This window comes from Mauremys mutica, chromosome 3, assembly GCF_020497125.1.
Source record: "Mauremys mutica isolate MM-2020 ecotype Southern chromosome 3, ASM2049712v1, whole genome shotgun sequence".
NCBI classification, from domain to species: Eukaryota; Metazoa; Chordata; order Testudines; family Geoemydidae; genus Mauremys; species Mauremys mutica.
In genome coordinates, this window is record NC_059074.1 from 2,599,958 (window position 1) to 2,627,687 (window position 27,730).

Below are 27,730 nucleotides of genomic sequence, written 5' to 3' on the forward strand. Positions count from 1 at the left end.
TGGTTCCGCCTCCCTCCCGCCCGCCTGCCCGCGCCCCGCGTCCCGCCCGTCCGCGCCCCGCGCCCCGCGCCCGTCCCGGCCCCGCGGCAGGGCTCGGCCGCCGGCGGAGGCCGCCGCACCATGGGCGCCTACCTGTCCCAGCCCAGCACGGTGAAGAGCTCGGGGGACGGCGCCGGGGCTGGGCCGCGCCCGCTGCACTTCGGCTACAGCGCCATGCAGGGCTGGCGGGTCTCCATGGAGGTGAGGGGGCGGCGCGGGGACCCGGGGGGGAGAGGGAGAGGAGATGGGGGGGCGGGACCCTGGGGGGGGAGGGAGAGGAGATGGGGGGCGGGACCCTGGGGGCGGCTCGGGGCCCAGGGGGGGAGGGAGAGGAGATGGGGGGGCGGGACCCTGGGGGCGGCTCGGGGCCCGGGGGGGGAGGGAGGGAGGGAGAGGAGATGGGGGGGCGGGACCCGGGGGGCGGCTCGGGGCCCAGGGGGGGAGGGAGAGGAGATGGGGGGGCGGGACCCTGGGGGCGGCTCGGGGCCCGGGGGGGGAGGGAGAGGAGATGGGGGGGCGGGACCCTGGGGGCGGCTCGGGGCCCGGGGGGGAGGGAGGGAGGGAGAGGAGATGGGGGGGCGGGACCCTGGGGGCGGCTCGGGGCCCGGGGGGGAGGGAGGGAGGGAGAGGAGATGGGGGGGCGGGACCCTGGGGGCGGCGCGGGGCCCGGGGGGGGAGGGAGGGAGGGAGAGGAGATGGGGGGCGGCTCGGGGCCCGGGGGGGGAGGGAGGGAGAGGAGATGGGGGGGCGGGACCCTGGGGGCGGCTCGGGGCCCGGGGGGGGGGGGAGGGAGGGAGAGGCTATGGGGGGGCGGGACCCTGGGGGCGGCACGGGGCCCGGGGGGGGGGGGGGGGAGGGTGAGGAGATGGGGGGGGGGGACCCTGGGGGCGGCTCGGGGCCCGGGGGGGGGGGGAGGGAGGGAGAGGAGATGGGGGGGGCGGGACCCTGGGGGCGGCTCGGGGCCCGGGGGGGGCGGGAGGGAGAGGAGATGGGGGGCGGGACCCAGGGGGCCGCACGGGGCCCGGGGGGGGGGCGGGAGGGAGAGGAGATGGGGGGCGGCACCCTGGGGGCGGCTCGGGGCCCGGGGGGGGGCGGGAGGGAGAGGAGATGGGGGGCGGGACCCTGGGGGCGGCTCGGGGCCCGGGGGGGGGCGGGGGGGAGAGGAGATGGGGGGCGCGACCCAGGGGGCCGCTCGGGGCCCGGGGGGCGGGAGGGAGAGGAGATGGGGGGCGGGACCCTGGGGGCGGCTCGGGGCCCGGGGGGGAAGGGAGAGGAGAAGGGGGGCGGGACCCTGGGGGCGGCTCGGGGCCCGGGGGGGCGGGAGGGAGAGGAGATGGGGGGCGGGACCCTGGGGGCGGCTCGGGGCCCGGGGGGGCGGGAGGGAGAGGAGAGGAGATGGGGGGGAGGGAGAGGAGATGGGGGGCAGGACCCTGGGGGCGGCGCGGGAGGGAGAGGAGATGGGGGGTGGGACCCTGGGGGCGGCTCGGGGCCCGGGGGGGGGAGGGAGAGGAGATGGGGGGCGGGACCCTGGGGGCGGCTCGGAGCCCGGGGGGCGGGAGGGAGAGGAGATGGGGGGCGGGACCCTGGGGGCGGCGCGGGGCCCGGGGGGGGGGCGGGAGGGAGAGGAGATGGGGGCGGCACGGGACCCTGGGCAGAAGGGGTTGCGGGACACTGGAGGGGGAGGGGAGGAGAGGGGGGGCGGCGCAGGACCCTTAACTGCTTCTTGGTACATTTAATTCTCTCTCTCCCCATAAGCCTCCCCAGGCTGATAGTGAAACATCCCCAGGCTGATAGTGAAACATCCCCAGGGTTCTACTGTCTTTCCCTCACACGTCCTTTTGCAGAGCTAGGGGGATTCCACTTGTCTCAGCGCCCATAGCACACTTTTTCCAGCCTGGGGCATGCATGTGGCTCATCTCTGAATTCCCTGCCAAGCCCTCAGCTGGGGACCTGGTAGCACAGTGCCATCACCACTACAATGAAAGGATGTTTATTCACTCTGTTTTCTCTTTGTTTTCATGAATGCCATATGTAAATCACATGGAATAAAACTCTCTTACTAAGGATTCAACACCCCTACCACTGTGGTTAAGGGCTGAGAACTTCCAGGCCATGTTTCAGTCCTCCAAGGTGTCTCCTGGCAAAAGTGCCAAGACACAGCTTTCCTGATACTTCGACATAAATAAACAAAGTTTTTTGCAGGGGAGATTCTCCTTTCTAGTCTCTCTGCTATACCATAAAAATAAAGATGCAGTAAAGGAAGGACCCATGCCAAACTCAAGTTCTTCTGGCATTTCCTGGTTTAACTGTGCACTTACTGTCAGCCTAACATAGGGTTTAATCTGCTGTGCCAGTGTAAACGTGCCTGTCCCGGAGCTCTTGGCCCAGCCCAACAGAACTCCCCCAGTGGCATTCAGATAACCATCACAACCTGTTGGATGCATTGGATCAGCCTATTTCCTCACTTTCTTCCCTCCACTTTCCATTCTGGAATTGGAAGGGGAGCAGAGCACAGGGAGCTGCCCATTCCCCCTGGCTCCCAAGCCTCTAAGGTTAGAAGAGACGGCGGATTGGTGCTGAAAAATGATCGTCACCTGCATGGAAACCCTAGCCTCCCCTGCTTGCCCAGTGAGAACTGGCAGGACTCCTGGCTGGAGAGGGCCCAACAAGAGTCTGACAGAGACAGTATGCTCTGTCTCTTCAGACTGTGCACCAGCTGCTGCTGCCCACTCAACCTTCCTTCCCTATGAGGCTGGGAACTCAGAGTTGGGACTTGGCCTCAGCTTGGCAGCTGGGTTCCCCCAGTTAACAGCTTGATGTTTTCTCAAAAACTCTGGGTGTTCTCTGTGAGGACACCTTATCTTTGCCATTGTTTGATTTCCTGTAAGTGTCTCCTTCCCAGGCTTCTGCCACTGAGGTCTTAGCAGTCAGCTAGGAGAATACCCAGTAGGTGAACTGAGGAGCTATTTCCCTCCCTCTCCATGGCCTACTGTTGTTACACGGGTCGCCCGTTCCCCTTGTGCTTGGGCGGTGCTCTGTGCAGGTCAGTGTTGCTGTTTTGTTGGTGGTTATTTGCACTTTCCTCGGGCACTAACTTGGTGCCACCTCTCATCTTGGCTGTGGAGATTTGGTTTTGCTTTTTGGCCTCTTCAAAATCTGTTAAGTTAGGCTGAATAATGGGGAAAGAGGAGTCAGTCAACACTGTTGCTAGTGAATTTTCCTGTGGAGCTCCTCTGATGAGGTACGTCTCAGTGTCAGCATGAGAGTCACTTAAACAGAGCCATCCCCAAGTATCTAGCAAAGAACAAAGCACCTGTGCTGAGAGGGAGTGTGCAGCACTTAAGAATCGTCAAGGCATTTCACACAAACACCCCCTGCAGGCTGAGCACCAGCCAGAGAACTGTTAGTCTGAAAGGCACATTCTGTGCTTCAAATTCAGCCCAAGTCCCTGCCAGCTGCTGTTCCTGGCCCAGGTCTGGGTAGGGGAAGGAATTTGGTCATGAGCCCTTGTCTGCTGCTCTGTGATGTTCTGCTCTGTATAGGTGATTGTCCCATGCTCGTTACCTCAGTGTCTGAGTGCCTATAGATAAAGGCCAGAAAGGATTTCATTTTTGTGTCAAACAGTCCCCTTGGTGGGCCACCCTTTCTGCTGGCTCACCTGGGAGTTCCATGAGTGGCCGGAGAATGAGCAGGATTCTGACACCAGTGCCATGGCAGAGACGCCTGCCTGGGAGATGGGATTTCCGTGACACTATTTCTGATTCGCTCCAATGCACAGAGAACAGTGGGGGACAATGTCAGTTCTAGACTCCTCAGCCTACCCTTCAGCTCATTTGAGACCAGCACGCCGTTACCCAGCTACATGGGGCAGAGTCCACTTGGGGCGTGCCCAGGAAAGGCTTGGCACACTCAGGTTAGAGAGAGGGGAAAGGCCTCTAGCCCAGGTGTGCAGAGATCCCTTACAAGGGCCTGGGGAGTGTGGTGGTGCTGCCGTGCCACTTCCTGCTCTCAGTAGTCAGCGGGACACTCTCCCTCCTGTCAGGTGTGACTGGAGCAGGTGACGCTCCAGTGTGCATGGATCTGGGCTGCTTATGAACTGGGGAAAGGAGCCGGGCAGTGGGAGGGGCCACAGACTCCCTGTTTGATTTTGGCCAAGTCCTTTGGGGCTTGTCTACATGGGGAAACTTACCAGCATAACTACCAGTACGATGCTACCACTGTCGTTCTCCTGGTGTGCTATGGTGGTATAGTTATGCCAGTATATTTCCTTGTGTAGATAAGCACTTGGTCTCCCTGGGCCTCCGTTCCCATCTGTACAATGGGGCCAGTAGCCCCATCCTGCCGCACAAGGGAGTGTGGGGATAAAGACACTCGGATGGTCCAGTGACGGGACCCTGGATGGATAGGGCTGGAGTCTGGCTCCGGACTGGCAGAATCCCAAGTTACCATTTTAAAGAGCTCTCAGTCTGGAGGAGTGCAGAGGTTGCTGTGCACAGCAGGAGGCTGAAGAGTTGCCTGCCCCTTCCGGGAGGAGCGAGCTGCTCTGGTGACCTGTAGATGGAGCGTGTGCTGTGGGTCTGGGAGTGTCTCAGGGGGGTCTCAGGAGTGTGAAATTCACCCCCCTGCCTGCTGTAGTTGCGCTGACCCACTCTCTGGGGCAGACATAGCTAGGTCAATGAAGGATTGCTTCCATCAGCCTAGATACCATCACTAAGGGAGGTGGAGTTCCTGTGACAGCAACACCCCTTCTGTCACTGGAAGAAGCGTCAGTGCTATAGTGGCATGTGGCTGTGCTACTGTAGCAGCTGCTTCTTACTGTTCGTGCCCTCCTCTGGTTTTGTGAGAACAGCGTGTGAGTGGGAAATCTCCAGGTGTGAAATGTGAGTGTGTCTGTGCTGGTACCGTATTTCCCTGCCTCTGAGCACTGTTCATGCCAGGTCAGCTGCTGGGAGCCAGTGCAACCCCAACACTCTGACGTGGTGCTTTCTCTTTCAGGATGCGCACAACTGTATTCCTGAGCTGGACAGTGAGACGGCCATGTTCTCCGTCTACGATGGACACGGAGGTAACTGCTCCTCTCGCTCTTTCCAGGGAATTGTACCTGGGCAGCTTCCTCACAGGGGACTGCTCTGGTCTGCTGCAATGGCTGCCCCTTCAGGGCAAACCCCTCTGGCAGTAAAAACCCTACTTCTTCTTGAGAAGTGTTCTCTGGGGCAAAGTGCAGACTGAGGCTGCCGATGGCTGTGTGGGGCTGTGGGAGGAAGGGCATTGGGTTGGCACAGTGGGATCTGGACAACCTCCCTCTGGTGAGAGTTGGGCTTGAAGGGTCCACAGGAGGCATTCCGGGACTGAGGCTGTTTTTCCAGCTGGGCAGGGGAGCGGTTTGAGGGTCACCACTTTGAGGTGAGCACGTGCATAAGAACATAAGAATGGCCATACTGGGTCAGACTAAAGTCCTGTCCAGCCCAGTGTTCTGTCTACTGACGGTGGCCAGTGCCACGTGCCCCAGAGGGAGTGAACCTAACAGGTAATGATCAAGTGATCTCTCTCCTGCCATCCATCTCCACCCTCTGACAAACAGAGGCTAGAGACACCATTCCTTACCCATCCTGGCTAATAGCCATTGATGGACTTAACCTCCATGAATTGATCCAGTTCTCTTTTAAACGCTGTTATAGTCCTAGCCTTCACAACCTCCTCAGGTAAGGAGTTCCACAAGTTGACTGTGGCACCTTATAGACTAACAGACGTTTTGCAGCATGAGCTTTCGTGGGTGAATACGAAATGCATCCGAAGAAGTGGTTATTCACCCACGAAAGCTCATGCTGCAAAACGTCTGTTAGTCTATAAGGTGCCACAGGATTCTTTGCTGCTTGTACAGAACCAGACTAACACGGCTACCCCTCTGATACTTGACAAGTTGACTGTGCACTGTGTGAAGAACTTCCTTTTACTTGTTTTAAACCTGCTGCCCATTAATTTCATTTGATGGCCCCTAGTTTTTATATTATGGGAACAAGTAAATAACTTTTCCTTATTCACTTTCTCCATACCATTCATGATTTTATATAGCTCTATCATATCCCCCCTTAGTCTCCTCTTTTCCAAGCTGAAAAGTCCTAACCTCTTTAATCTCTCCTCACATGGGACCCGTTCCAAATCCCTAATCATTTTAGTTGCCCTTCTCTGAACATTTTCTAGTGCCAGTATATCTTTTTTGAGATGAGACGACCACATCTGTACGCAGTATTCGAGATGTGGGCGTAACATGGATTTATATAAGGGCAATAAGGTAATCTCTGTCTTATTCTCTATCCCCTTTTTAATGATTCCTAACATCCTGTTTGCTTTTTTGACTGCTGCTGCACAGTGCATGGACATCTTTAGAGAGCTCTCCACAATGACTCCAAAATATTTTTCCTGATTAGTTGTAGCTAAATTAGCCCCCATCATATTGTATGTATAGTTGGGGTTATTTTTCAAAATGTGCATTACTTTATCCACATTAAATTTCATTTGCCATTTTGTTGCCCAATCACTTAGTTTTGTGAGATCTTTTTGAAGTTTTTCACAGTCTGCTTTGGTCTTAACTATCTTGAGCAGTTTAGTATCATCTGCAACTTTGCCACCTCACTGTTTACCCCTTTCTCCAGATCATTTATGAATAAGTTGAATAGGATTGGTCCTAGGACTGACCCTTGGGGAACACCACTAGTTACTTCTCTCCATTCTGAGAATGTACCATTAATTCCTACCCTTTGTTCCCTGTCTTTTAACCAGTTCTCAATCCATGAAAAGAACTTCCCTCTTATCCCATGACAGCTTAATTTACGTAAGAGCCTTTGGTGAGGGACCTTGTCAAAGGCTTTCTGGAAATCTAAGTACACTATGTCCACATGTTTGTTGACCCCTTCAAAGAACTCTAATAGATTAGTAAGACACAATTTCCCTTTACAGAAACCATGTTGACTTTTGCCCAACAATTTATGTTCTTCTATGTCTCTGACAATTTTATTCTTTACGATTGTTTCAACTAATTTGCCCGGTACTGACGTTAGACTTACCGGTCTGTAATTGCTGGGATCACCTCTAGAGCCCTTTTTAAATATTGGCATTACATTAGCTATCTTCCAGTCATTGGATACAGAAGCTGATTTAAAGGACAGGTTACAAACCATAGTTAGTAGTTCCGCAATTTCACATTTGAGTTCTTTCAGATCTCTTGGGTGAATGCCATCTGGTCCCGGTGACTTGTTACTGTTAAGTTTATCAATTAATTCCAAACCTCCTCTAGTGACACCTCAATCTGTGACAATTCCTCAGATTTGTCACCTACAAAAGCCAGCTCAGGTTTGGGAATCTCCCTAACATCCTCAGCCGTGAAGACTGAAGCAAAGAATCCATTTAGTTTCTCCGCAATGACTTTATCGTCTTTAAACGCTCCTTTTCTATGTCGATCGTCCAGGGGCCCCACTGGTTGTTTATCAGGCTTCCTGCTTCTGATGTACTTAAAAAAAAATTATTACCTTTTGAGTTTTTGGCTATCTGTTCTTCAAACTCCTTTTTGGCTTTTCTTATTACATTTTTACACTTAATTTGGCAGTGTTTATGTTCCTATTTACCTCACTAGGATTTGACTTCCACTTTTTAAAAGATGCCTTTTTATCTCTCACTGCTTCTTTTACATGGTTGTTAAGCCACGGTGGCTCTTTTTTAGTTCTCTTACTGAGTTTTTTTAATTTGGGGTATACATTTAAGTTGGGCCTCTATTATGGTGTCTTTGAAAAGTGTCCACGCAGCTTGCAGGGATTCCACTCTAGTCATTGTACCTTTTAATTTCTGTTTAACTAACCCCCTCATTTTTGCATAGTTCCCCTTTCTGAAGTTAAATGCCACAGTGTTGGGCTGTCGAGGTGTTCTTCTCACCACAGGGATGTTAAAAGTTATTATATTAGGGTCACTGTTTCCAAGCGGTCCTGTTATAGTTACCTCTTGGACCAGCTCCTACTCTCCACTCAGGACTAAATCTAGAGTTGCCTCTCCCCTTGTGGGTTCCTGTACCAGCTGCTCCAAGAAGCAGTCATTTAAAGTGTCAAGAAATTTTGTCTCTGCATTTCATCCTGAGGTGACATGTTCCCAGTCAATATGGGGATAATTGAAATCCCTCACTATTATTGAGTTCTTTATTTTGTTAGCCTATCTAATCTCCCTTAGCATTTCATCGTCACTATCATTGTCCTGTTCAGGTCATTGATAATAGATTCGTACTGTTATATTCTTATTAGAGCATGAAATTACTATCCATAGAGATTCTATAGAACATGTGGATTCACTTAAGATTTTTACTTCATTTGATTCTACATTTTCTTTCACATATAGTGCCACTCCTCCCGCCCCCTCCGCATGACCTGTTCTGTCCTTCCGATATATTTTGTACCCCACAATGATTGTGTCCCATTGATTGTCCTCGCTCCACCAGGTTTCTGTGATGCCTATTATATCAATATCCTCCTCTAACACGAGGCACTCTAGTTCACCCATCTTATTATTTAGACTTCTAGCATTTGTGTACAAGCACTTTAAAAATTTGTCACTGTTTATTTGTCTGCCCTTTTCTCATGTGTCTGATTCTCTTTTACGTGAACGTTTCTTCGTGCACAGAGCAGGTCCTAGAGGAAGGGGCACTTCCAGTTCTGCAGTGAGGGGATGACCTGGGGTTTGCAAGCTGTTCTGGGGGGCTCTGCAGTTGATGGCCTTGATCCTGCTTTAGTTTCTAGACTGTAGCTGAAGGTCCTTGCCTTGATGCTGCTGCCCGTGCCCCACTTCCCACGTCAGACTGAAGCCTGTGTCCATAGAGACCAAGAGTGTTTTAATGTATAGGGGGGGCGGCGCTCAGAGGCTTGCTGTGTGAAAGGGGTCACCAATGCAAAACCCGAAGAACCGCTGAGCTACTCCCTTCCCCTCCACGCCCAGCTAAGCCGGTACTAGATACATGGGCCACAGTCTCCATGGAACTAAGCTTTCTGTAAATGCCTGGCTAGGTGGATTTTGTCCAGGGTCGGTTTCCAATCAGAATACATTATTCTGTGGCTGCAGACCTCACCTCTGTGCAGAAACATGGTCTGGCACCTCTACTTGGGGTGTAACCAATACAGTGACATCCGCCCGAGCCTGCAGACAATAGCATTTATTTATTTGCCACCCCACCCTCATCGTATCTGAGCAGCTCGCACCTTGCAACGGCCCTGCCAGGTAGGACAGAGTTGTTATCCTCTGGCTGGTAGGAGGGGAACAGAGACGGATCAAGGACTTTTTGGAAGTGCCTTTGAGTTCAGGTGGTGTTTGGGTGCTGGACACGTCTGTCCAAAGTCACGTGCTGTCTGCCTGGCCATGGTCACCGTGGAGTCCCCGTCGTAACTGCAAGCCTGCCCTGCCTCTTGCTGCTGCGTCCCAGCAGGGTGGTCGCTTTGAAACTGAACCCTGGAATTCTCCACCTCCCCACGAATTGTGTCATTGAGTTTCATGTTAGTAGTATTGGCTTGTGTTGCCATAGCAGCTACAAACCTCTGTCATGGCCAGCACCCCTGTGCTAGGCACTTTAGACATGGGACAAAAAGATGACTCCTTCCCCAAAGAGCTTACAGTTGAAGTCAGGCCAAGAGGGACCCGGCCAGGCGGGACTGCAAGGGAACAGAGAGACAGCATTAGTGAGCCTGAGGGGCAGGGGTCTCTGCACACCAGCAGCCTAGCGGCTGTCAGTTTTTTGGAAGGTTCATGGCAACAGAGGTGTTGAAAGAGGCAGCTTTGTGAGTGTTTTCAGGGAGCTCCTCTCAAGCATGTGGGTGGCAGGGGAGAAGGCTTGAAAATGTACCAACGGGGCAGTTGAGGCTGGCACCACGGGCCAGTTGGAGGCAGGAGTCAGCCTTTCACTAATGAATGAGAGAGAACGGTTGGTGGGGACAGGGTGTGAAGGGCCTTGAGAGTGAAGACAGCTTATGTTAGGTACAGTAGAGAAGGTGGAGGGGGGCCAGTGGAGGGATGCGAAGAGAGGGGTGACATAGTCAGAGCACCACGGCTAGGACACTGATCTTTGCAGCAGCATTCTGAATGGGTCTGAGCGAGACAAGACTGTATTTGTCAAAGCCAGAGAGAAGGGAGTTGTAGTATTGAGATTGGAGCACAGATGAGATTCATCCTAGACCAGTCTGAGGTGATGCTGCTGGGTTGGGGGAAGCAGCAAGAGGAGATGGAGATAGCTGCAGCCCCTTGGATTAAGGGGGTACAGCCACTAGCAGTTATTGATGTTCACTATTTAGGATGATTCGTGACCTGCAGCTCACATTCACCTGATAAAACATTTGAGTTTGTTTGGCCGGATAAGCCCAGTATGCCTCTCCGTGCTCCCGCCTCCTTGTCTCTGCAGGTCCTACCAGGGTGTTTTAGAGGGACTCTCTCCTCCACTGTTCTCCTAGGTTAGGAACCAGAGATTTATAGAGCATAAAGGCAGGAGGAACCTCTGAGATCATTTCTCTGACCTCTGGTGTAACACACACCGTAGTAATCCTGATATTGATTCCTATTTGAACTGGAGCAGAGCTTTTAGGAAACTATCCAGTCTTGATTTAAAAATTGCCAGTGATGGAGGATAAGTTGTGCCAGTGCTTAGTTACCCTCAGTGGTTTTTGTTGTTGTTGTTTTTTAAAAAAGTAGTTGCATCTTATTTCTGGTCTGAATTTGTCCAGCTTCAGCTTCCAGACACTGGGACGTTACACCTTTGCCTGCTAGATTGAAGACTCCCTCGATATCAAATAGCTGTCCCCCATGTATGTACGTATAGACCGGGATCAAGTCACTCCTTAACCTTTCCTTTTTTAACAAAAATGTTGTGGTACTAAGTCAAACACCTCACAGAAATTTAAGTCTGCTACATCCACACGATGACCTTTATCAGCCAACTGTGTTATTTCGTCAAAAATAGAGAGCATGTTAGTTTGACAGGATCTGTTTTCCATAAACCCATGTTGATTTGCATTAATTATATTATGTAAGAACTGCCATGCAGCATCAGACCATGGTCCCTCTAGCACAGTAGCCTGTCTCTGACAGTTGTCCATACTGGAGCTTCATGGGGAGTGCACATAACAAGGTAGTTAGTGATCCATCCTGTCTTCCCCTGCCGGCTTCTGGCAGTTAGAACTTTAGGGTTGCCCCAAGGGTTGGGTTGCGTCCCTGACCATCTTGGCTAATAGCCATTGATGAACCTGTCCTCCATGAACTTCACTATGTATTTTTTTGAGCCCAGTTCTACTTTGGCCATCACAACATCCCTGGCAATGAGTTCCACAGGTGAATTGTGCATTGTGTGAAACGGTACTTCCTCTTGTTTTGTATTCATCCTGCTACCTGTTAATTTTATTGGGTGACTCCTGGTTTTTATATTGTGGAAAAGGGTAAATAACACTTCATTATTCACCCTCTCCACACCAGGCATGATTTTCTAGATCTCTGGCATATCCCCTCTTAGTCGTCTCTTTTCCAAGCTGAACAGCCCTAATCTTTTTAGTCTTTCCTCATATGGAAGCCCTTTTATATTTGTTCCCCTTTTCTAGTTCCATTATATCCTTTCTGAGATGGGGTAACCAGAACTGGACACAGTATTCAAGGTGTGGATGTGCCATGGACTTACTTAGGGGCATTATGATATTTTCAGTCTTAGTTTCTATCACTTTCCTAATGGTTCCTACCATTCTGTTAACCTTTTTGACTTCTGCTGTGCATTGAGCTGAAGTTTTCAGAGAACTATTCACTATGACTCTTTCTTGAGTGATAACAGCTAATTTTGAACCCATCATGCATTACTTTGCACTTATCAATGTTGAATTTCATCTGCTATTTTCCTGCTCAATCACCCAGTTTTGTGAGATCCCCCTGGAACATTTTGTAGTCAGCTTTGAACTTAACTATCTCGAGTAACTTTTGTATCATCTGCAAACTTTTCCTCTTCACTGTTCACTCTTTCTTCCTGATCAGCAATTAATGTGTTAAACAGCACAGTCTTTGTACAGATCCTTGGGGGATCCCACTGTTTATCTCTGTGCATTGTGACAACTGACCATTTACTCCTACCCTTTGTTCCCTGTCTGTTAACCAGTTACTGATCCATTAGAGGACCTTCCCTCTAATCCCATGAGAGCTTAGGCTTAAATCAACATAAGTTATGTTGCTCATGGGTGTGAATTAGCCACCCTCCTAAGTGCCATAACTTATGCCGGTGTGGACAGTGCTGTGTCGGCGGGAGAGCTTCTTGCAGGGGCTGGAGTAGTTAAGCTGACAGGAGAGCTCTCTGGAGTGGTGTAGCTTCATCAGTGTTCTCTTGTGTAGCCATAGCATAAGTTTCCTTAAGAGTCTTTGGTGAGGGACCTTGTCAAAGACTTTCTGAAAGTCCAGGTACTCTCTAACCGCTGGATCACTCTTGGACACGTGCGTGTTGACCCCCTCAAAGAATTCGAATAGATTGGTGAGGCATGATTTCCCATAGGAAAAGCTGTGTTGATTCTTCCCCAATAAACTGTGTTTAACTCGGTATTTGATAATTCTGTTCTTTACTATGATTTCTGCTAGTTTGTGCAGTCCTGAAGTTAGGCTCACTGGCCTGTAACCACTGGCCGGGATCGCCTCTGGAGCCCATTTTAAAAATCAGCATTACATTCTAGTCATGTGGTGCACCGTCCTTTAATGCTTTATAAATTGAGTCCTGTATCAGCTGTTCCGTTGTTCTGGCCAGGACTGATGTCTGTCTGATAGGCCTGTGGTTACCTGGGACATCCTGTTCATCCTTTTAAAGTCGCCACCCCAAGATGGTCACTGTCTGTGTCACTGTTGTTGATCCCTTTCCCCCATGCTAGCTTCTGGCTCAATGGTTACAGCACTCACCGGGGATGTGGGAGAGCCAGGCTCCAATCCCCACTCTGGAACAGACGTGAAACGGGGGTGCCGATTCTCTCTGCCGCTCAGGGTGAATATGGTCTGACCGGGCGGGTCTGCATCACCCAACTTCTGATGCATCCCCTTTAGCCAAAGCTGTTTTCACAAGGTTTCAATTCCTTGCCAGTTGCCCAGTTCTCCCCTCCCTCCAGGCAGGTTTGAAAGAGCTGTGTGTTTGCCATTCATTCCTTACTTCCCCTAACAGCGCCATCACCTTGGGGGGACCCTGCCGTCACCCTTTCCCTGCATTCTCGCTGCCCTTCTCCTTTCCCTGCATTCTTGGCATGTTCTTGTTTGGCTGCTTCCCGCTTCTCCATTCCCAGTGTGGTTCCTTCTCCCGCTCAGATCTCTGGCCCTTTCCTTCCAGACCAGAGGGGCTGCTCCTCACCTCTCCCATCAGAGCTTTTCACTGGGCTGCTTCCCTGCCCCGCTGTGCGTTCTGCCAAGTCCCATTGGATGAGCTGAACTCCAGGAGTTTGTGGTCACTGCTGCCATGTCAGTGCCGTCTTCTCTTGGGGGGGCCCCACCTGTCGTCTGAACCACAGCCCTGTGGTCTGCCTGGCTGCACTGGTTACCCAGGCACCCCCAAGGAGGAGTCGTGGTCTCAAGTAGCCGACAGTTGGTTCAGGAGTGAAATAATCTGTATGCTCATGTGCAGGCCAGGGGTCTGTTACACGTAACTCAGAGAATTTCTCCTCCTTCCATGTCTGGCCCTGTGGCTTGCTTCTCCTATGGCCGCCTCCTGCATTTCTTTCCTTCCTCTCCCAGTAGGACTCCGCTCTGCCCATTAGGACCACAGTCTCCCTCATTAATTGTAGCATCTCCTTCCTCTTGCGCTCCTGTATGTGAACACTCAATGGCTGCCCCCTGTGTGCTGGAAGCATGGCACCTCCCAGATTATCTGCATTGAGCAGAAGCCCCCTTTCCCCTGCTGCAATATCAAAGTTTGGCTCTCCAGGTGGGACTGGCCTGAGAACAGTGGAGTCCCTTGGAACCTGGCCAGCCCCAATGAAGGGTGAAAAGCCTTGGAGATTTGCTGGGGTCCCAGGGCTTGTCATACTGATGGTGTCTCCAGTGGCAGCAGCAAGTCCTGCCACCTCGGCGGTGCAGCTCCTTGGAAAGCGGAGGCCCCAGCGCCAAGCCCCGAGATATCCCACTAGCGACCTCTCCTCTGCAGTTGGTTGCTGTCTCCTCCTCCTGCACTGACCTCCGTCCTGGCTGGAGGCCCCAGATTTCCCTCGGGGCTGTCACAGCTCAGCTCGCTCTGTGCCCAGGGCCACTGGGAGGAGCAGGATTTTCAAGCAGCCTCTGCTCTCTTTCAGGGGAAGAGGTTGCCCTGTATTGTGCCAAGTATCTCCCGGAGATAATCAAGGACCAGAAGGCGTACAAGGAAGGCAAACTACAGAAGGTAAGAGCCTGGCACTGCAGTGGATAAGTGTAGGCATCAAGGCAGGAGAACAGGCCTCTCTGGGCATCTAGTCCCCACCCAGATCCCGGTGTCATCTGGGATTGCCCAGCCCCTCCCTCGGAGGCTGTCCCAAGGCCTGGTTATTCTCCCAGGGAAGCTTTCTTCCTTTTTCCACCTTGGGTCTTCTGCTCACTAGCTGTTGGCCTTGTTGTTTAATTGTTCCGCCTCCCTCCTTTAGCTTCCTTGAAGTTACTGAGAGACCGTGCTCATTTCTGGCTCATGCCTTGTGTTCGCTACAGAGAGTCCTCCTCTCTGCTCTCCATATCCCCACAGAGCTACCCTGGTTTTCAGTCTCCTCCTGGATCAATGCAGGAATCAGACTGATGGGCAGCAGTGTAGGTGAGAGAAATGCAGCCCCTTGAGACTCACAGCGATGGCAGAGTGGAGCTTTCGGAGAAGAGTCATTAGGCGGCATGTCCTGAGCGCAGGCCAGTCTGGCAAAGCCAGTGACCTATAGGAACAAGGGGTTGTTCTCATGCTGACCCTCCCCAGTGCCATCCCGTCTGCCCCATGCGCTCTCTGGCAAACCTGACCAGTCACCTCAGTGATTCTCCTGAAGGGGCTGGGGACGTGATGGGGTCCCAGTGCTGCTGAGAGAGGGCAGGGCGGGTGGGCAGGCGCTCCCCTGAACAGCATGCAGCCCCTGTGCTGTCTGTTTGTCCGTAGGCCCTGGAGGATGCCTTCCTGGCCATCGATGCCAAGCTGACCACAGAGGAGGTGATTAAGGAGCTCGCTCAGATCGCAGGGCGGCCCCAGGATGACGACGAGGAGAAAGAGAAAGTGGCTGATGAAGATGATGGTAAGTGAAGCATGTGCCCAGCCAGTATCTGAGGCTGAGCACTGAGGCGCTGGCCGCCAGCCGTGGTGGGGGCAGGGCAGTGACTGCTAGGGAAGGGTTTGCTCTTTAAAGGAGCCAGTTAAACAAAGTGCAGCTGGAGCTAACTTAGCACTCTCCTCGAGGCACCTCCCGGCCTGGCATGGGGGAGTCGGAGCTGTTTTGGCAAGCTTGCTCGTTTAACTGACACACGCCTTCCTTGGGCCCCTCCCTTGGGCGTATCTGCAGGAGGTGCTCTGCTCCAACCAAGGGTTCGAGCTTTCTGGGCCATGGCAATACGGGTCTGAGCTGAGATGTGGTGTCAGTGACATGGGCAGCAGTGTCCCAAGCTTGCAGCTCCAGGGTGGGGTGGGTCATGGACGGCTGGACAAGTGGTGGGACGGAGGTGAACTGAAGCCCCCCCAGGTGACTGGCCCAAGACTCTGCTGTCTTCATTCAAAGAAGCAGATGTGCTTTTCCACCTGGGCATGTCTGTCAGGGCAAGGAGCAAAGCCCCAGCCAGGAAACCAGAATTACTCACTGCCAGCCTTCGAGTGAACGTAAATGGGCACCCGCACTGGATCCCGGCATTTTTATGCAAGTGCCTGGGACACCTGGGTTCCTAAACCTGGGGGGAAGCCCTTTAGTTTGCTCTCTGCATCTGGCAGCACTCTGGGTAGAGTCATTTCACTTCCCATCTTTGAGCTGACTAGTAAAGTTAAAACTAGCAAAACGGCAGCTTCAGGGAAGCAGCAAGATTCCCCCTTGAACTGCTGGCCCCTGTTTGGTGTTTGGGAAGGGTGTGTCTTAGCGTCTCACGTTTCCCCATGGCCCCAGCGCCTGGTTCTCAGGTGGGTGAGCGACCTGTGCCAGAGCCCTGCGGAGCGACTTGGCCCTCGAGAAGCTTAGCCTTTCCTGTTTGTGGTGTCTGATCTGTGCAAGAAAACAGACCAGCCAGTGTCCCAGCACTCGGCATCACCACAGACCTCCAAACAAAACCCAAACGCTTGGCCAGCATCAGCTGTTCCCACTTGCGAGCTCACCCCCAACACCTCGAGCTGAGCTTCCATTGGTGAATCCCTCCTTGGTGGCCACTGTGTCCATGGCGTTGGCCAGCGAGCATCGCCCAGCTTAGCAGCTGAGAGCTGGCTGCTGTGTGTCCATAGAGCCCAGTGTGTGCGCTGTGCCTATCAGCTGTGTGAGTGTGATGGTCGCCCTCCTCACTGCTTGGTCTGGGAGCTGGGTGGGGGCAGCTGTCTCCCTTGTGTGTGCGTGGAATGCCCAGCACTGCTGGAACACCAGGCATCTCTTGGCTAGTGCAGCTTGGACCCAAACCTGTGCTGCTGCTGCCACCCCACAGGCGGCGTTTCCTGCTCTGATTCCCCTTTCTCTTGCAGTTGACAATGAGGAAGCGGCTCTTCTGCACGAAGAAGCCACAATGACCATAGAGGAGCTGCTGACCCGCTATGGACAGAACTGCATCAAGAACCTCAGAAACAAGCCACTCCCTCCGGCCGGGGAGATGGGCCAGGAGCATGGGGGGGAGGCGAGCGTGAATGGAGAAAGCAGCCCGGGGGAGCTGGCCGAGCACAGGGAGAGGAAGAACGGGAAGCCAGACAACGAGGCCACGGGCATTTCCTCCACCTCGGATGGAGCCGATGCTGGGAACGACAGCGGTGCTGCAAAGCAGACCGAAGTGGGCAGGGGCGAAGAGACGGTCACCTCCTCCACGGGAGAGGCAGGGCCCTCCTGCTCCTCCACTGGAAAGCCCCAGGGCACGACCAAGTCCAAATTTTTTGAAGACAGCGAGGATGAGTCAGATGAGGGCGAAGAGGAGGAGGAGGACAGTGAGGTAGGCGCCAGAGCACGGAGGCAGCTGCCCTTCCTGGGGGTGGGGAATGACTCTCTCTCTCTCTCTCTCCACATTCTTTAAGGGCTGTGAGAGCATCGGGCCGCCCCAGGCCTGCCATCGAGGTGGGATTTACAGGCTGATGCCTCTGTCCGCACCGCCTCGCAGTGGGCCTGTGGAGGGAGGATGCTGCAGATGCTGTGGTCTGGCCAGTGCATGAGCTGGGAGCTGCTACCTGCTGCCCAGCTCATACGCACCAGAGAGAGAGACCACCTGCTGGGTCATCGGCTCCCTCTTGCTGAGCTCATCTCGTCCATCCTCCCGGAGGGGCTTGTGCCCTCGGAGCCGGGCACTCCTGCTCTCTCATGGCGTCTCTCGTTTCTGTAGGAGTGCAGTGAGGATGAGGATGGCTACAGCAGTGAGGAGGCAGAGAATGAAGAGGATGAAGATGACACAGAAGAGGCTGAGGAGGATGAGGACGAAGAGGAAGAGATGATGTTACCAGGCATGGAGGGGAAAGAGGAGGTGCACATCCCATTTCTGCCTTCTCTAGGTTCTTTGTTAGTCCTGTGCTGGGGAGCACCCGCGGGTCACTTGGGAGCCAGAAAATGCCCCTTTCCATGTAGCCTGAAGCAGGTGTCTTCCCACCCGGAGGTGGTGGAGGGTTTGGAATGGGGCCTGGGCTGTGGGGCAGCAGGGGAGATGCTGCAAAGGGGGACTCCACTGCTAGCTTATCTGGTCGGACGTACCGCAGAACAGCACGGCAATTCCTCAGGATCAGCCAGCCCGGCTGTGTGTCTCACCTGCACACAACAAACGCTAGTAATTAGCAGCTCTCCAGCCAGCCAGCTGGCTGAGGACGGCATTGGCAGCTGGGCGGGAGCTGCAGCTAGGTGCAGTGAAATGGAGACTGCAGCAGCCTCCATCCTTGCCACTACAATGCAGTGCAGCCCCTGCTTGGGGCAGGCTGAGGCTGGAGTTGCTGCAGGAGAGGACAGCTGCAGGCCATGCTATTGAGCCCACTGGTGTTCCTAGGACAGTGTGTTAAATCTGAGGTAGCCCACTCCTGGGAGAACGTACCCATGCTCTGTTCCCATCGCACCCCTTCCCTCGCCTCCGGCGGTGGCCCCTCTTTGGGCCCTGCACCCCTTGAAAGGGGAGGTCTGGTACAGCCGATGTCCTGTAAGAGCTCCTGGGCTGGTTTGTACGTCTCTCCCCGAATAGCTCCTTTAGGGCTAGGGGCATTGTGTATCTGGGAGGAAGTCTCACCAAACCCCTTGCCTCTCAGCCTGGCTCTGACAGCGGGACAACTGCCGTGGTAGCCCTTATCCGGGGGAAACAGCTGATCGTAGCCAATGCTGGAGACTCTCGCTGCGTGGTGTCAGAGGGCGGCAAAGCTGTGGACATGTCCTATGACCACAAGCCGGAGGATGAGCTGGAGCTGGCGAGGATAAAGAACGCCGGCGGCAAGGTCACCATGGATGGGAGAGTGAATGGGGGTCTCAACCTCTCCAGGGCAATCGGTGAGTGATCCAGGAGGCCGGCCAGGGCACCCTGCAGCCGGGGGGATGGCACGTGCATGCAGACCGCCTGCTTCACGGTGGGTTTGTGAGTGATGGATGGTTTAGATGGGGCCCAAGGCATGGTAGGTGTCAGCCAGGAGTGGTGAGAAAAGCAAATGATACTGGGATGTATAAGGCATGGGGTGGTGTATTCCCTAATTAGTGGTGTGGGCTCATCTGAACACCATGTGGGGTTCTCATCACCCTCCTAAACAGGGTGTTGCACAGCTAGAGGGGTTAGAGAAGGGCAGCGAGAACGGTCAAGGACTTGGGGAAATCTCTTCAGTGCAGAGGGGTTTGTCCCCGTGCAAAGGAGATGGATGAGGAGGGATGTGATTAAAGTTTCTAAAGCAATGCACGGTCAAGAGAAAGGGAGATCAGCAGTGTTTGTTTAAATGATGGGGACCCTGAAAAGGCACAAGGGGCCTGTGGAACTCCCTGTCACATGACATAGCTGAGGCTAAGAGCGAGAAGTTAGATGTTTCTCTAGGAATGGGGAATATCTGGAATTATCAGAGGAAATACTGACCCTCAAACCAGAGTTCTGAACTGGCCATGAACCCTCTTGCCCCAGAGCATGAGCCTCTAACTACTGGGGCTGGGGCAGGCCGCCTGGTCACTGCACCTTCCCCTGAAGCAGCTGGTGCTGGCCCCCATCGGAGATAGGACACTGGACTAAATGGACCCTGGTCTGGTCCGCATGGGCAGTGTCTGTGTTTGTGCTCCTAAAAGCACAGGCGGTGGGGAGATGTGTGGCTGGGCTGGGGACACACTGTTTTGGGGTTCTCGCTCTTCTTCAGTGTTGTAGCAGTTAAGTGCCAGGCTCTGCTGAGCTGGCCTCATGCTCCAGCTCAAACACAGACCTCAGTCTGCGACGGGGGGGTTGTCCCCTCCTGCCTGCAGGAGTGCTGGCCTGGGCTCTCGGGCAGGCCCTCCCCAGCAGTCAGGGCAGCGTAGCTGGAGGAGACTGTGCCAGCACTGACCTTCCCCTCTCTTGCCAGGCGACCACTTCTACAAACGGAACAAGAACCTGCCCCCGGAAGAGCAGATGATCTCGGCCTTACCCGACATCAAGGTGCTGACAATAAACGAGGAACACGACTTCATGGTTATCGCATGCGACGGAATCTGGTGAGCACCAGAGGAGCAGAAGCCCCTATGGGATGGATCCTGCCCCAGCCTTCGCACGGGGCAGCAGGCCAGGCGCATATCCCCGTGACACCTCAGTAAGGGTTAGGGGCCTCTGGGATAGCTCATCAAAGAGCCCGTGGCAGGCTGTCCCCAGTGGGGCGCCATTCCCTGGGCAGAGGATGGCACAGCGCACTCCACGGTGCCCATGGCCCCTGAACAAGGGGATCTCCTTTAACAGCTGTCTTGGTGCGCACCCTGCCCCTCCCATTCAGCGAGCCAGCGCTCTCTGCCATAGCACAGCAGAACCAGGCCTCCCTGCCGTCAGCTGCAGGGCACTCTTTCCTTGCCCTGCCAGCCACTCTGACCTGTCACCCGCTCTGCTGGCAGGAATGTGATGAGCAGCCAGGAAGTGGTGGATTTCATCCAGGCCAAGATCAGCCAGAAGGATGAGAACGGGGACCTGAGGCCTCTCTCCTCCATAGTAGAAGAGGTAAGCAGCCTGACTCCAGCTGCCCTTTCCTGGATGGGCTTCCTCAGCTCGCTGGGCATTTGCACGCTCGCTGGGCAGTGACTCCCTGCAGGGAGAGTTACTGGGGTCCGCTCATTGCTGGGTGGTGATGAAATCCATATGGACCCAACAACTTTATCTGCTTCCTAGTTTCAAAGGAGTAGCCGTGTTAGTCTGTATCAGCCAAAACTACGAGGAGTCCTGCTGGCACTTTAGAGCCTAACACATTTATTTGGGCATAAGCTTTCGTGGGCTATAACGCACTTCATCAGATACATGGAGTGAAAAATACAGTAGGCAGGTATAAATATACAGCACATGAAAAGATGGGAGTTGCCTTACCGAGAGGTCAGTGCTAACAAGGCCAATTCAATCAGGGTGGATGTGGCCCATTCCCAACAGTTGACAAGAAGGTGTATCAACAGAGGGGAAAAACATTTTTTGTAGTGACCCAGCCACTTTATTCAGGCCTAATTTGATGGTGTCCAGTTTGTAAATTAATTCCAGTTCTGCAGTTTCTCATTGAAGTCTGTTTTTGAAGTTTTTTTGTTGAAGAATGGCCACTTTTAAGTCTGTTGTTGAGTGTCCAGGGAGATTGTTGAGAATGGGCTACATCCACCCTGATTGAATTGGCCTTGTTAGCACTGACCCCCCACTTGGTAAGGCAACTCTCCCCATCTTTTCATGTGCTGTATATATATCTGCTACTGTATTTTTCACTGCGCGCATCTGATGAAGTGGGTTCTAGCCCACAAAAGCTTATGCCCAAACAAACTTGTTAGTCTCTAAGGGGCCACAAAGACTCCTCATTGTTTTTGCCTTCCTAGTGTTATTCTGAACAGCCAGCAGGTGGCAGTGCTGAGCAGCACAAGGCCCTGCTAGCGGAGGTGGTCAGCACATCGGGATATTTGGGGGGTGCCCCACAACACAAACTAATAATGAACAGGGGGCCCTCTGGAGGTGCTCCAGGTGCTAAGCAATTGCTTGGTCTGCTCATGCCTATCGCTGGCTCTGCCTGCCGGCCTCCCAAGGCACTGAGCACTGCCTTAAGCTGCCCCGTTCCCTCGCCTGGGAGGAGCTGGAGCCTGGGCCTGGCCCCGGAGCCGGGAGTCAGCCAGCGAGTGAGCGGCTCCCTTGGACTGCTCGGCTGCACGTGAGGTTGGCGTCCTACTGGCTGCTTCCCGTGTGCTGTTCCCTCTCAGCTCCTGGATCAGTGCTTGGCTCCCGACACCTCAGGGGACGGCACCGGCTGCGATAACATGACCTGCATCATTATCTGCTTCAACCCACGCTCCACGCAAGCCCACACCGACAGTGGCAAACGGAAACTGGCAGCGGCAGAGGCCCAGGCAGCGGGGGAGGAGAACGGCAGCGACAGCAGCAAGAAGGCCAAGCGGGACTAGCAGGCCCAGCACAGAGACTTGTCGTGCACTCCCCAGACTCGTTTCTTAAACAAGCTGAACTCGAGACTCCAAAGTCTCGTCCTTTTTTTTTTTTTAGCCTTAGCAGAGGCCTCGTTTGTCTGTGTCCTGGACAGGGGTGGGGTGGGTTAGCAGGGCATGTTATGTTCATTTGTAACCATTCCAAAGAGTGAGCCAACAGCAGAGCTGCCGAGCGGGCTGGCTTCAGCTCCGCGGACACGGGAGCCCCGGCGGAGGTGAGTAGCACGTTAGTGGTTAGAGGATGGACATCCCAACATTGTCTCCATGTAGGTGTCGCCATTTTTGTGCCTGTGACTATTCCGTTTGGAGGGGAAGAACTTTTTCACTGTTGAGGTTTTTTAATCTGTGCCCCCTTTATTTAAGGCCCGTTCTGTTTTTATTTGTGGAACAATTTGGATCGGGTGCCACTGTTGCACCTCGCTCTGTTGTACACTTTCAATCAATACTTTTTCAAACTAAAAGCCCAGAAAACTTAGCCGCACCTTTGTCCTTGGCTCTTTCGCAGGAGGTGGGGTGGGAAGCGGGGAGAACCGAGTCCGTCTGTTTAATCTTTTAACCCTTTACAGGTTACGAGACCTTAGGAGACTGAGAGGAGCTGATTGTGTAGTGGGTGCCCCAACCCAGTACTGCCTTTCCTGTTGCACCTTGCTCCTGGTCTGCAGGCTCCAGTCTCGGGCTCCCTCCCACGGCACCGTTGAGCCCTGGCCCTGCAGCATTTGAGCAGAGAGCTGGCAGTGCTGTGGCGGGATGGCTTGGGGATGTGTAGAAATGGGCAGTAGGGACAAACCTCCTGAGCTCATTTGACTTTACTGAGTCCCTGATTTAACCCCTGGGTCCAAGAGGCAAGACTGACACCCAAACACCTCAGGCCCCACCCAGCTCTCCTCTTCCCTTCAAGGTGACGGCCGCACGATGCGCTGGGCGGGTGCCAGCGCTGCATCCATCTCTGGCAGCTTGTGTGCTTTGCACTGAGGGGCGCCAGAGAATCAAAGCGCCTGGGTTGGAAACAATCTACTGAAAACTCAGCTGCTCCTTGTTCCCTCTCTGTGCCCTTCCTCCCCCTGGGCCTTCTGCGTGGATCAGGAGTGGGGGCAGAGTGAGGGGAAGGACTGATGGAGGAGATTCCTATAGGCCGTTGCTGACAGAGGGGCTGTGGAGATGTTGGATCATCCAGTCCAGCTCCCTGCAGTCCCTCCCCAGGGCTCTTGGCCCATGGAGACGTTCACTGTTCAGGAGGAGCCGGCATTGCCCCCAAGCCCAGCATAGCTGGGCTCCCTCCAGCCGCCACTGAGCCACGCTGCACAGATCATCAGTCCTACTCAGTCCCGCCCCCCGAGCCCGTGAATGGTCTTTGTGCATCCCAGCTCCCTCCAGCTGCTCAGTACCCTTCTGCCTGTGAAGGGACCAGAACAGAACTTATTCCAGGCGCGCGCAAAGTATACAGAGGGGCTGTTCCCTGGCAGCCCCTGGACAGGAGGCCTCTGAACTTGCAGCTAAAAATTCCACTGGCCTTTTTGCAGCTGTCTCATAGATACACAGATCATTGAGGCCAGAAGAGACCATTATGATTGTCTAATCTGACCTCTTGCATACCTCAGGCCTGAGCACCTCACCCAGTGATTCCTGCCACAAGCCCAGAACTTCTGGGGGAGCTGAGCAGATCTCTTTGAAAGAGACGTTCAGTCTTGCAGCTCCAAGAGATGGAGACTCCACCAATTCCTGGTGTAGTTCAGTGGTCCATCACCTTCGCTGGTAAAAGTAATTGGAGCCTGATTTCCAATTTTAATTTGTCTGGCTTCAGCGTCCAGCCATTGGTTCTTGTTCTGCCTTTCTCTGCTTGATTGAAGAGCCCAATACTACCAGTATTTTCTCCTTAGACACCGAAATCAAGTCTCCTCTCAGTCTTCGTTTTGATAAGCTAACCAGATTGAGCTCTTCCAGTCTCACTGTAAGGCATTTTCTCCAGCCCTTGGATAATTTGTGTCTCTTCTCTGCACCCTCTCCTTTTTAAAATGTGGACCCCAGGACTGACGCAGTATTCCAGTCCTGGCCTCACCAATGCCACATACAGTGGAAACATCACCTTCCTCCTCAAAGTCACTACTTCCCTGTGTGTACATCCAAGGATCGGATTAGGCCTTTTTCCCCGGTGCATCACACTGGGAGCTCATGTTGAATTGCTTGCCCGCTGAGACCCCTAAATCGTTTTCAGATCCCTGTTTTCCAGGATACAGTGCCCATTCTGTAAGTCTGGCCTGCGTTTCTTGTCCCTAGATGTATGACCTTGCATTGGGTTGTATTAAAATGCATTTTGTTGGAATGGGCTCAGTTTACCAAGCGATCCAGTTACTCTGCAACTGTCCTGCCTCATCGTCCTTCACCACTCTGCCAAGCTTTGTGTCGCTGCAGTGGTTTCCATAGTTCCTTCCAGATCACGGATGGAAATGTTAAACAGCATCAGAACTAGTACGGATCCCTGTGAAACTCCACTAGGAACACTTCATTCCATGCCAGCTCTTAATCCGCGAGAACACAGGAACGGCCGTACTGGGTCAATGCCAAGTACTTCAGAGGGAGTGAACCGACCAGGACAATTATCAAGTGATCCCGGCCTGTCATCCACTCTCACTTTCTGGCAGTCAGAGGCCTAGGGACACCGGGAGCATGGGATTGTGTCCTTGACCATCTTGGCAATAGCCATTGATGGATCCGTCTTCCATGAACTTTTTTTAAACCCAGTTACACTTTTGGCCTTCACAACATCCCCTGGCTTTGAGTTCCACAGGCTGACTATGCATTGTGTGAAGAAATACTGCCTTTTGTTTGTTTTAAACCTACTGCCTGTTAATTTCATTTGGTGACCCCTAGTTCTTGTGTTATGTCACGGGTAAATAACAGTTTCCATTTCACTTTCTCCACACAGTCATGATTTTATAGACCTCAATCATATCCCCCCTTAGTCGTCTCTTTTCCAAGCTGAATGGTTCCATCTTATTAATCTCTCCTCATATGGCAGCTGTTCCAGACCCCTAATCATTTGTGTTGCCTTTTTCTGAACCTTTTCCAATTCTCATACATCTTTTTTTTAGATGGGGTGACCAGAGCTGCGTGCAGTATTCAAGATGTGGACGTACCATGGATTTACATAGTGGCATTATGTTATTTACTGCCTTATTATCTATCCCTTTCCTAACGGTTCCTAACATTCTGTTCGCTTTTTTGACTGCCACTGCACGTTGAGCAGATCTTTTCAGAGAACTATCCACGATGATTCCAAGATCTCTCTATTGAGATGTAACAGCTAATTTAGACCCCATCATTTTGTATGTAGAGTTGGGATTATGTTTCCCACTGTGCATTACTTTGCATTGATCAACATTGAATTTCATTTGCCATTTTGTTGCCCAGTCACCCAGTTTTGTGAGATCCATTTGTAACTCTTCACAGTCAGTTTTGGACTTATCTAGAGTAATTTGGTATTGTCCGTGAATTTTGCTACCTCACTGTTTGCGCCTTTTTCCAGATCAGGTATGACTGTTGAACAGCACTGGTCTCAGTACAGAGCCATGGGGGACCCTGCTTTTTACCTTTCTCCACTGTGAAAACTGATCATTTATTCCTATCCTTTGTTTCCTATTTTTTTAACTAGTTACTAATTCTTAAGAGAACCTTCCCTCTTACCCCTTAGAATCATAGAATATCAGGGTTGGAAGGGACCTCAGGAGGTCATCTAGTCCAACCCCCTGCTCAAAGCAGGACCAATTCCCAACTAAATCATCCCAGCCAGGGCTTTGTCAAGCCTGACCTTAAAAACCTCTGAGGAAGGAGATTCCACCACCTCCCTAGGTAACCCATTCCAGTGCTTTACCACTCTCTGAGTGAAAAAGTTTTTCCTAATAACCAACCTAAACCTCCCCCACTGCAACTTGAGACCATTACTCCTTGTCTGTCATCGGGTACCACTGAGAACAGTCTAGATCCATCCTCTTTGGAACTCCCTTTCAGGTAGTTGAAAGCAGCTATCAAATCCCCCCTCATTCTTCTCTTCTGCAGACTAAAGAATCCCAGTTCCCTCAGCCTCTCCTCATAGGTCATGTGCTCCAGCCCCCTAATCATTTTTGTTGCCCTCCGCTGGACTCTCTCCAATTTTTCCACATCCTCCTTGTAGTGTGGGGCCCAAAACTGGACACAGTACTCCAGATGAGGCCTCACCAATGTCGAATAGAGGGGAATGATCACATCCCTCGATCTGCTGGCAATGCCCCTACTTATACAGCCCAAAATGCCGTTAGCCTTCTTGGCAACAAGGGCACACTGTTGACTCATATCCAGCTTCTCGTCCACTGTAACCCCTAGGTCCTTTTCTGCAGAACTGCTTCCTAGCCATTCGGTCCCTAGTCTATAACAGTGCATGGGATTCTTCTGTCCTAAGTGCAGGACTCTGCACTTGTCCTTGTTGAACCTCATCAGGTTTCTTTTGGCCCAGTCCTCTAATTTGTCTAGGTCCCTCTGTATCCTATCCCTACCCTCCAGCGTATCTACTACTCCTCCAAGTTTAGTGTCATCTGCAAACTTGCTGAGGGTGCAGTCCGCCATCCTCCAGATCATTAATGAAGATATTGAACAAAACCGGCCCCAGGATCAACCCTTGGGGCACTCTGATACCGGCTGCCAACTAGACATGGAGCCGTTGATCACTACCCGTTGAGCCCGATGATCTAGCCAGCTTTCTATCCACCTTATAGCCCTTGACTCCTTACTCTGCTTAAAAGCCTTTAGTGAGGGACCTTGTTTAAATTCACTATATCCACCAGATCCCCCTTGTCCACATGTTTGTCGTCTCCCTCAAAGAATTCTAATAGATTGGTGAGGCATGATTTCCCTTTACAAGAGCCATGTTGACTCCTCCCCAACAAATCGTGTTCATCTGTGTCTTGATGATTCTGTTCTTTACTATAGTTTCAACCAATTTGGCTGGTACTGAAATTAGGCTTACTGGCCTATAATTATCGGGATCGCCTCTGGAGCCTTTTTTTAAAAATTAGCGTTACATTAGCTATCCATCGGTCATCTGGTACAGAAGCTAATTTAAGAGACAGGTTACGTACTATAGCTAGTAGTTCTGCAACCTCATATGTGAGTTTCTTCAGAACCCTCGGGTGAATCCCATCTGGTCCTAGTGACATATTAATATTTACATTGAACTATTTGTTCCAAAGCCTCCTCTATTGACACCTCAATCTGGGACAGTTCCTCAGATTTGTCACCTAAAAAGACTGGCTCAGGTGTGGGACTTTCCTTCACGTCCTCTGCAGTGAAGACTGATGCAAAGAATTCGTTTAACTTCTCCACAATGACTTTGTCTCCCTTGAATGCTTCTTTCACACCTCAGTCATCCAGTGAGCCCATTGATTGATTGTTTGGCAGGCTTCCTGCTTCTGATGTACTTGCAGATTTTTTTGGTGTTAGTTTTTGTGTCATTTGGTAGTTACTCTTCAAATTCTTTTTTGGCCTGCTTAATTATACTTCTATACTTGACTTGCCAAAGTTTATCCTTTCTATGTTCCTCAGTAGGATTTGACTTCCAAATTTTAAAGGATGCCTTTTTGTCTCTTACCATCTCTTTTACTCTGTTGTTTAGCCAGGGTGGATTTTTTTTGTCTTTAATTAGGGGTATACATTTAAGTTGTGCCTCTGTTATGGTGTTTTTAAATGTTTCCATGCAGCTTGTAGGCATTTCACTCTTGTGACCGTTCTTTTTCATTACCGTTTAACTAGCCTCCTCTTTTTCATGTAGTTCCCCTTTTTCAAGTTAAATGCTGCTGTGGTATTTTTGCTCACCCTCACAGGATGGTCAATTTTTAAATACACTGTGGTCGCCAATACTGAGCAGTTCAGCTATAGTCATCGCTTGTACAAGATCGTGTGCACCA

At 52.5% G+C, this 27,730-nt stretch overlaps 1 protein-coding gene across 1 annotated transcript; it reads left to right on the forward strand.

The window, feature by feature from the left end:
- PPM1G (protein phosphatase, Mg2+/Mn2+ dependent 1G) lies at window positions 1-22,272 on the forward strand. The gene is made up of 10 exons (XM_045011281.1): window positions 1-240; window positions 5,035-5,104; window positions 14,346-14,431; window positions 15,158-15,290; window positions 16,703-17,157; window positions 17,542-17,679; window positions 18,443-18,677; window positions 19,718-19,847; window positions 20,235-20,337; window positions 21,558-22,272. The coding sequence occupies exons 1-10, from the start codon at window positions 121-123 to the stop codon at window positions 21,756-21,758; spliced, it is 1,671 nt and encodes a 556-aa protein (XP_044867216.1). The 5' UTR covers window positions 1-120; the 3' UTR covers window positions 21,759-22,272.
- The last annotated feature ends 5,458 nt before the right edge of the window (window positions 22,273-27,730 follow it).

Bases quoted from the DNA above. Each gene is read 5' to 3' on its own strand.
- PPM1G (XM_045011281.1), top strand. From the start codon at position 121: ATGGGCGCCTACCTGTCCCAGCCCAGCACGGTGAAGAGCTCGGGGGAC. The intron at 14,432-15,157 runs GTAAGAGCCTGG...GTTTGTCCGTAG, and splicing joins AGGAAGGCAAACTACAGAAG to GCCCTGGAGGATGCCTTCCT. The intron at 15,291-16,702 runs GTAAGTGAAGCA...TTTCTCTTGCAG, and splicing joins AGTGGCTGATGAAGATGATG to TTGACAATGAGGAAGCGGCT.